Below are 9,590 nucleotides of genomic sequence, written 5' to 3'. Positions count from 1 at the left end.
CAGGTTCTATCCCGGCTCTGGGTCACTGTCTGTGTGGAGTTTGCACATTCTCCCCATGTCTGCACATAAAAATGTGCAGAGTAGGTGGATTGGCCACGCTAAATTGCCCCTTAATTGGAAAAAATGAATTGGGTAATCTAAATTTAAAAAATAAATAAATAAAAAGATGAATCTCTTTGAGCTGTCAATCAAACTTACAGCCACGCATTGTGATGATAGTTGTGGAAAGCAGCAAAGTATTAATAATATAATGATAGCATTTGATTTAAGTCAACAAACAGCTATTTAAAATTCAAAAACAAATTTCTTTTTAGCCCTCACAGGCACAAGCAGGAAGCTTCTTTTTTAATTTTTAAAAGGTTGTCCATTAAAATAATTAGACAGCTGACAGTTCAACAGACCTTATCCACCCTTCAAGAGCATTTAAGACTTCGCTAAATACTGCTAACGTCCAAACTATTGTATAAAGCCCTTGTTCCAGCAAAAACTGGGTGTTTGAACTCAGCACTGTGTTTAAATAGCTCTGATGAGTTTTGGTTTCCCACATATAGGAATAATGGCCCTCCCCCACATCTCACCCTTCTCCACCTTGTCCCTGCTTTAAAAAGATTTGTAAGATGTGGAGGCAGGACCTCTGGATTCAGGACCGGCCCACCATTTTGTAAGGTCCCCCGAGTCTCCATGACTCTATGAAAATCCAGGTTATTGACTTTAAAGGCAACTGGCTCAGTCACTCTGTATACGTTTTGGATTTTGTCAGCTGATTCAAAGGACACTGCCACAGTCACATTTCAAAAGCCGTAAACCTCCGCTCAGCTTTATTTCAGGTGCAGCTCCCGCGCTGTACAACGCAATGCTCCATAGTAGGTATTTGGAAGTTGATTTTTCAAGTGTAGACCAGTGTTGGGTGCCCTCCGTATTTTACTCAACTGGCAAATTGTAGAGTGGGACGTTGCTAGCCTTTGCCTTGATTTCAGTGCTGCTGTTCCCATTTGCGGCCACTTTCAATCCCAGAAATTGAAACTAATCTACATTTGCAGAGATTGCGGGCTGAATGCCAGACTGCTCTTGACATGAATTGTTATCGAATGTATGTCTTGTTGTTATTGATGTTCAACCCAAACCTTAGACTGTAATAACGCTAATCAAACAGCTGGAGGAGTATTACAATGCATACAATACAATGCACTGTGTGCGTGGGTTTCCTCCGGGTGCTCCGGTTTCCTCCCACAGTCCAAAGATGTGCGGGTTAGGTGGATTGGTCATGCTAAATTGCCCGTAGTGTCCTAATAAAAGTAAGGTTAAGGTTGTTGGGTTACGGGTATAGGGTGGATACGTGGGTTTAAGTAGGGTGATCATGGCTCGGCACAACATTGAGGGCCGAAGGGCCTGTTCTGTGCTGTACTGTTCTATGTTCTATAACACCTTAAAGAACTTAAATGCACCTTTAAAATACAATTTAACAAAGATAAATGACGTAGTTCCCCCATTCACCATCTGACCTAAATTTTTATTATCACATTTCCTTTCTCTGCTGCTGCGTTTTCACCCCTATTTTACCTTAAGTTTTGTTTTTTAAGAAAATCTTGTGCTGAATGTCACTGACCACAGAACCAGATGAAGTCCAAATAGTACAAATGAAACTTGTATCGTGTAATTATCATTCAGAATGGCAAATACCCATTGGGATAGAAACACCCATTGGGATAGAAACATAACAAATAGAATTATGAATAAGACTTAAATAGTTCAAACTGCTCCAAACAACAAATGTACCAAAGAGAATAAATTGTACTTCAGGATCTTGAGTTGATAAACAGAAAATTCTTCCAAACATCATTAGAAAAAGCTTAGCAAAGAGGCCCACAGAGATAACATGTTGTTCAAACCTATTATTCTGCCCATATTTAAAGATATATTGACCCCAGCACTGCAATTAAACAGAGATAACATCCTTTGAATAACCTCCTTAAAAAAAGGGATCCAATACCTATGAATATCCAACTTTAAGATGGCCCACTATAGGCTAAACCCATCAAGGCTATAAGATAGCTCACTGCCCGTTGAAAAAATATAAATCTAAAATATGAATAGCCTTCTCTAAGATAGCCTAGTACTGGCTAATTACTGTAAGGCTGTTCCAGAGAAAGGGAAGAAAAATGTATAAAAGAGACAAATTCAACCGAACCAGCCTTCTTTTCCTGTAACTCTCTCCAAGGAGAGAGGAGTCAAAGTTTTGTTCCTGCCTGTTTCGTCAAACAAGTCAATCTGTGAGTATGACTTTTTTTACTCGGTTAAAAGTTTTGTAGTGAGAGATACTTTGGATATCCATGTTTAAGTATATTTCTCTTTTAGAAATGACAGTCTGTTGGCAAACTCACATTAACGACAAACTGTTAATAGACTTACATTTTGTAGACTCTGTAAAATTGTTTTCTCTTTTAAACTGTTTGTAATAAAACCCCACTAAAATATAAAGTGTGTGTTACATTGAGTAATTTTAAATTCCTAGAAACTCGTTAGGATAAGTCCCAAAAACAGGAATCCACGCTGAAAAAGTAATGGTTTACTTTGAGTGACTTACCTGGGGAATCCCCCACTAGGAAGGAACTGAAAGCTGCTGAAAGCAGTTTAACTATTTCAGAGCTGGAAGACTAATCTCCCTCCTGTGAGAGCTGTTCTCTGTTTTATCTAGGAAAATAACTTTCCCTCTTTCGGTGGTTTACTTAGAAGCAGACCATTGAGATTAATCATCCAGGTCAGAAATTTTGAATATTCACACTTCCAAACCTTTTATTTCTTTCTTCTTCCTCCTGGCTCCCACAATCCATTTTGAAGATGGAAACATACTTGAAAAAGAGAGATTAGATCGGCTGAAAAGTGTCCGACGGGCAGTTTTCCAAACGCACATTTTGATTTTAAATTGATGTTAAAAGGGTTTTAATGGGAAATAAATGTTAACTGTATACTTTGGCAAAAATATGATATGGTGAACAATCTAAACTATGGACTTGTCCAGATCGTGACACATTACTAATTAGAAACGGGTACTAGATCATTAAATGTTTGAAGAAGAATGTTCTAGCAAATGTTAAATGAATATAGACTAAATGGCACAACATGTCACAATTCTACAGTTTATTTTCTTTCTATTAGATGATACAAGCAAAAGCCATTGGTATGAGGTAGCCTTTTCATATATCATATTGTTCAAATCGGACGTTATGCTACTGATAGCACCTGGTGTTGTGCAGTGAGCAGGAAGTTCCTGGCCCATGACTCATTAGACTTTTATTACAAAAACAATTGTATTGACCTGGCCAATTCTGACTGCACTTATCCACGTCAACTGCTATCAGTGTCATGAATATGGATCCTCCATTCTCTAAAAGAAATGTACCATCATACATACAGGAGTTTGAGCTTCAGCTCTAACCATTTCATTTCTGCATCAGATGGTTATCAGAAAATGACTCCCTTAAATTCTGCATTTTGAGTCACACACAAGTTTCAGATATGCAATAGATTTCAGAGTCTGAATAGTTTTCTTTAAAAATTCTGATATTCTGGTAAAATCAGATTCTTAAGCAAAACCCGATTTTCAGCAGAAAAAAGGGGTGGGGGCTACAATCCTTTGGAAGGAAAATGCGGCAAGGTCTTCAATTCCCTTACAGTTCACAACTGTGTGTGTACAATTTGGTGCAGGCAGCTGGCCTGCAGTCTTTTGGGAAAGCGACCGTCCAGATGTCTTGTGACCTGAAGATGTGAATTTGCTAACTGTTATAAAGTAGAGCCTTCTAGGCATCCCTGGAAAATTAAACAAAACACTTGTCTTATTTTCTCAAAACCTCTTTCTTCAATCCTGACTTAGTTACTGCTTCGAAGCTATTGTATTCCTTTCACAAAAACGGTATTAGAAAAATAAATATAAAGTTGACCAACTACTTTGGTTTCCTTTTGGAGTGGGTAAAATGGTAACATTTGAACCTCTGCAAATAATATTAAACAACAACAATAATTCTGTACAGGAGGCCCAAATAGAGAGTTTGGTAGCACATTGGTCTTGCACCTCCCATGGTTGCAAGGTGAGTTCCATGATAAAACTACCCATAACTTGGCAGAAGTTAGAATTAACTGGCCGCCATGGTTAAAAATACTGCAAGAAAGGTTGGTTTGGAAAGTGCAATTCCCAGTTAGTGCAGTAGTGGGAACTCTTCTGACTTTCAGATTGTTCTTCATTGTTGGAGCAGAGTGGTGGGTGTTTTACTCGACATTTGGTTCTGCATCCAACTCAGGAATGAGTGCTTAGCATTGGATAACAAAATATGCCAAATCCTCCAATGTATTGTGTGTAAAATTTCATTAAGGGACTCATATTTTCCACTGCAGTGTGGCTACATGTGTATATGTCACATAGAATCCTAATATATAAATAAGCCACACCTATTAAATGTTTGATTCTAAAATCTTTTCCTCTAAGCATGACATGAAGCTTTGTCTCATGTGGATTATCCATTATTATTAAAGTTGCAATAAAAAAGTCACATCACTGTCCAGCTTGATATAACTGTGCCAGTTTGCACAACATTTTTGATTAGATCCGACCTACTACAGATCATCTGACTGTGTGCAAAGACAGATACACATGTATAAAATTGTAAATATCCGATTATCACATTACTTTTGTTGTTTTGCAGCTATCAGCTGATGATTTGCTTGGCTGCCTTTGGCTGGTTCAAAAGCTCAGACTATATCTGATACTTTGCATGAGTGCAGAATAACTACATCAATTCACACAATGTGTGTTTATTCATTCATTAATACAGACTGATAAAATGTTCTAGAAAAGGGGTTATTGCAACTTGGAGGCATCACCAAAAATTCTGATTCTAGTTCCACCCAAATGCTGTTGCACTGCAGTCCTGCTCCTATGCATCACCTGAGTATCTTGTTCGGTAGATATGCTGGTGTCAGTTTACAGAGGGATCTTTCACAAGGGATTCATTCGTAAGAACTGATGAACAAATGGAAAGCAAAACAAGAGAATAAAGAAACTGATGACTCAAAGGAGACTTCTACTCTCGTTAACAAAAAGATTTATTCTGCCAAGATAACTCAAAGTTTTCAAAGTTACTTTGAATGCTAAAGAGCACTTTCTGATTGAAAAATGTTTATTTTCTTTCTTTGACATACTGAAAGAAAAACATTCTGTGACAATAATGATTTGTATTCAGATAGCATCCTTAGCATAGTAAAAATGTCACAAGGCATCTCACAGGAACTTTATCAGTCAAAATAAGGTTACAAGACACACGAGCAGGTATTAGGACAAGTGAGAAAAGACATCATCAGAGGTATGTAAGAAGAAGCATTTCAAAGGCAGCGAGATAGAGAGGGAATTTCAGAGCTCATGGCCCAGACAGCTGAAGGTACAACCAACAACGGGAAACCCGGGATGCACAAGAGGTCAGAATTGGAGAAATGGAAAGCTCTCAGAGGGATGTTAGGCTCATCATGCAAACACTGCACAGGTGACATACAAACATAGAAAATAGGAGCAGGAGTAGATCATTCGGCCCTTTGATTAGTAAGTTTGCAGACGACACAAAGGTTGGTGGCATTGCGGATAGCGATGAGGACTGTCAGAGGATACAGCAGGATTTAGATCGTTTGGAGGCTTGGGCGGAGAGATGGCAGATGGAGTTTAATCCGGACAAATGTGAGGTAATGCATTTTGGAAGGTATAATGCAGGTAGGGAATATACAGTGAATGGTAGAACCCTCAAGAGTACTGACAGTCAGAGAGATCTAGGTGTACAGGTCCACAGGTCACTGAAAGGGGCAACACAGGTGGAGAAGGTAGTCAAGAAGGCATACTGCATGCTTGCCTTTATTGGCCGGGGCATTGAGTATAAGAATTGTGTTGCAGCTGTATAGAACCTTAGTTAGGTCACACTTGGAGAATAGTGTTCAATTCTGGTCGCCACACTACCAGAAGGATGTGGAGGCTTTAGAGAGGGTGCAGAAGAGATTTACCAGGATGTTGCCTGGTATGGAGGGCATTAGTTATGAGGAGCGGTTGAATAAACTCAGTTTGTTCTCACTGGAACAACGGAAGTTGAGGGGTGACCTGATAGAGGTCTACAAAATTATGAGGGGCATAAGTTATGAGTGGATAGTCAGAGGCTTTTTCCCAGGGTTGAGGGGTCAATTACAAGGGGGCATAGGTTTAAGGTGCGAGGGGCAAGGTTTAGAGGAGATATACGAGGCAAGTTTTTTTACACAGGGGATAGTGGGTGCCTGGAACTCGCTGCCAGAGGTGGCGGAAGCAGGGACGATAGTGACATTTAAGGGGCATCTTGACAAATACATGAATAGGATGGATATGGACCCAGCAAGTGTAGAAGATATTAGTTTAGACAGGCAGCATGGTCGGCGCAGGCTTGGAGGGCTGAAGGGCCTGTTCCTGTGCTGTATTTTTCTTTGTTCTTTGAGCCTGCATTGCCATTCATTATGATCATGGCTGATTCTCTATCTCAATGCCATACTCCCATGCTCTCCCCATATCCATTGATGCCTTTAGAGTATAGAAATCTATCGGTTTCCTTCTTAAATATGTTCAGTGACTTGGCCCCCACAGCCTTCCAAAGTAGAGAATTCCGCAGGTTCACTACACTCTGAGTGAAGAAAATCCTAATCTCAGTGCTAAATGCCTGGTATCCTGAGACTGTGACCCCTTGTTCTGGACCACCTCAGCCAGAGAAAACATCATCCCAGTATCAAGAAGAAAATGCTGGAAAATCAAAGCTTTGACAAAGTGTCACCTGGATTCAAAACGTTAGTTCTTTTCTTTCCCTACAGATGCTGCCAGACCTGTTGCGATTTTCCAGCATTTTCTTTTTGGATTCAGATTCCAGCATCCGCAGTAATTTGCTTTTATCCCTGCATTAAGTCTATCCAGCCCTGTCGGAACATAAGCCTTGCATTTGTGTTCCCGTCTAATAGTTTCCAAATTCTCAAATGTTCAACCTTTTTGAAAATTCTAGCCACTCAGATGGGAAATGCAACACAGCAATTATCCCACAATGCTTTTGTTTCAATACCAGTCAGTCACAGTCCAATGCATCAGGCACCTTTGAAAAGTGCTGATAGGTACAATTTCCATATAGAAATGGTCTGATATCTAGATCCCCAGTAATGGTTTGCAGGTGGAGAGGTGAGGGAGTAAGGGGAGCTGTGGGTCCCAACCATGGGGGCGGGGGCAGGAGACCTCAGTGGTTGGGGTGGGGAGGCAGGAGATCCAAGTGGTTGGGGTAGGGTGGCAGGAGACAGCAGTGATTGGGGTGGAGGCAGGAGATCCCAATCATTGGGTAAGCAGCAGATCCTGGCGGTGGAGCTGGCGAGGAGAGATCAGTAGACCCCCTGATGTGGGGCAGAGTGATGGGATGGGGGGAGGCACTGAACCCCTGATGGGCAGTAGACCTCCGATATGGGGCGGTGGGGGGCAGATCCAAGGGAACGAGCAGTATGTGCTGATAAACTGAGCCTTTTTTCCTTTTGGAGGCTGGGGTTAATGGGAGCCGACAGGGAACCTATTCGTGTGGACATACATTAGGGCGGCACAGTGGTTAGCACTGCTTCCTCAACGCCAGGGACCCGGGTTGAATTCCAGTCTCGGGTGACTGTCTGTGTGGAGTTTGCACTTTCTCCCCGTGTCTGCTTGGATTTCCTCCGGGTGCTCCGGTTTCCTCCCACAGTCCAAAGATGTGCAGTTTAGGTGGATTGGCCATGCTAAATTGCCCCTTAGCATCCAAAAGGTTAGGTGGGGTTACTGGGTTTGGGGATAGGGTGCAGGCTTGCGGTGCTCTTTCCAAGGGACAGTGCAGACTCGATGGGCTGAATGGCCCCCTTCTGCACGGTAAATCTATGATTCTATAATTGCGAAGAAGATATCAGGTCAGATGCTGAAGGGAGACGACAATTTTTCCACAGAGCGATGAAGGTGAGAAGGGGAAGAAAATATGAGGGGACCTCATAACATCCATACTATCAAAGGGGTAACTGGTGGAGGCCTGGGAACATGTTTATTGCCTTTTTAAAATTTGTTTGTGGGATGTGGGCATTACAGGCTGTGTCACCGTTATTGCTCATCCCTAATTACCCATAAGGGGGCAGTTAAGAGTCAACCACATTGCTGTGGGTCTGGAGTCACACGTAGACCAGACCAGGTAAGGACAGCAGATTTCCTTCCCTAAAGGACATTAGTGAACCAGGTGGGTTTTCCCAACAATCGACAATGGTTTCATGGTCACCATTAGACTTTTAATTCCCAGATATTTTACTGAGTTTAAATTCCATCACCTGCCTTGATTTGAACCGGGGTCCCCAGATCATTATCCTGGGTTTCTAGATTAGCAACAATACTACTACGTCACTGCCTTCCAGTAAGGGTGCAGGGAAATGCACAGGAATGTAATAATGAGTGAAAGGGAAATAAGAAATAGGTAACAATCATTATTTTGTACATTTCAGTGGAGACTGGGCCAATTCACACTATCAATGTGGAATCCAAAAATCCATAAAGTTTAATACTTATATTACGTAGCAAGTATTATATCACGCTGAATTACTGTATACATCTATCTAATACTTTTATGTTTAAAACAGTCCACAAATCAGCAATGCAATGCTACTTTCACATCGTTCTAAGGCTTGCTGTAACGATGAATTCTCATATTGTATGAAACAAAATTGAAAGGCTTACCTAAAGAAAGGATTCTTTAAGTCTAGCAGGTTTCCAGACTTGAAGCCAGTTTGGTCCACCATAGCCATAATGTGAATATCATAGCTTTGTCTGTCATATGGAAGCAGAAGGAAACACAAGTAAACTTTCTTGTCATCATCTTCGATGAACGATTCAGGGAACATTGGTTTATTACACCTGCGAAAGTTGCAGACAAATTGCTTCCTAACTGTGGAAGGGTCAAATGGACTCGAAATGTTAACTCTGTTATCTCTCCGCAGGAGTTGCCAGATCTGCCACGTTTATCCAGCAATTTTGACTGAGACTTTGGGAATACTATAGTATATTGGTTGTTTCATACGGCAATGCTATTTCCCCCTTCCAATGGGCAATGCTTTGACAGTTTAAGTTTCATTCACTAAGCTTCAAAAGAAGATGAAGGGCTGATGCAATTCCTGCCATACTGATCCCTGTTTCAATAGGTAGATGGGGCACAAATGCATCTTCCTTGCTAAAAATGAAATCACTGTTTTAAAGGGCTTTCAAAATAAATCAAACAGATATATTTTAATGTTTTTTCTCCCCCTGTATTTGAGCCACTTTAAAAGCAATTTTTGTGGTTGATATGATTCTTTGTGTGACAGATTAAGTAGTTTCAAATGAGGGTTTGAGGATCTGAACGGACATTTCTCCCTTTTATATAATGTTGCGTCACACAAGCATCACTTTCAGATGTGGACAAATGGCATAAGAGCAAAGCTACACTGAGTGCATGTTGGAGAGTCAAATTATTTTCAGGCCAGACACCGGGAAATATGGAAATGGGTCCAAAGTGGGAAGCACCATT

At 40.9% G+C, this 9,590-nt stretch overlaps 1 protein-coding gene across 2 annotated transcripts in view; it reads right to left on the bottom strand.

The window, feature by feature from the left end:
* Positions 1 to 3,123: 3,123 nt before the first annotated feature.
* Positions 3,124 to 9,590, bottom strand: part of carm1l (coactivator-associated arginine methyltransferase 1, like) — a 167,210-nt gene continuing 160,743 nt past the window's right edge. For both annotated transcript variants that reach the window (XM_038804665.1, XM_038804664.1), the window contains 2 exons: positions 8,765 to 8,854; positions 3,124 to 5,014 (listed from right to left, as the gene is read on the bottom strand). In XM_038804665.1, the coding sequence (XP_038660593.1) occupies positions 5,002 to 5,014; positions 8,765 to 8,854 (103 nt within the window). In that variant the 3' untranslated portion in view covers positions 3,124 to 5,001. The remainder of the gene's footprint in view (positions 5,015 to 8,764; positions 8,855 to 9,590) is intronic.

This window comes from Scyliorhinus canicula, chromosome 8, assembly GCF_902713615.1.
Source record: "Scyliorhinus canicula chromosome 8, sScyCan1.1, whole genome shotgun sequence".
Classification (NCBI taxonomy): domain Eukaryota; kingdom Metazoa; phylum Chordata; class Chondrichthyes; order Carcharhiniformes; family Scyliorhinidae; genus Scyliorhinus; species Scyliorhinus canicula.
This window is presented reverse-complemented; position numbering and strand designations above follow the sequence as displayed.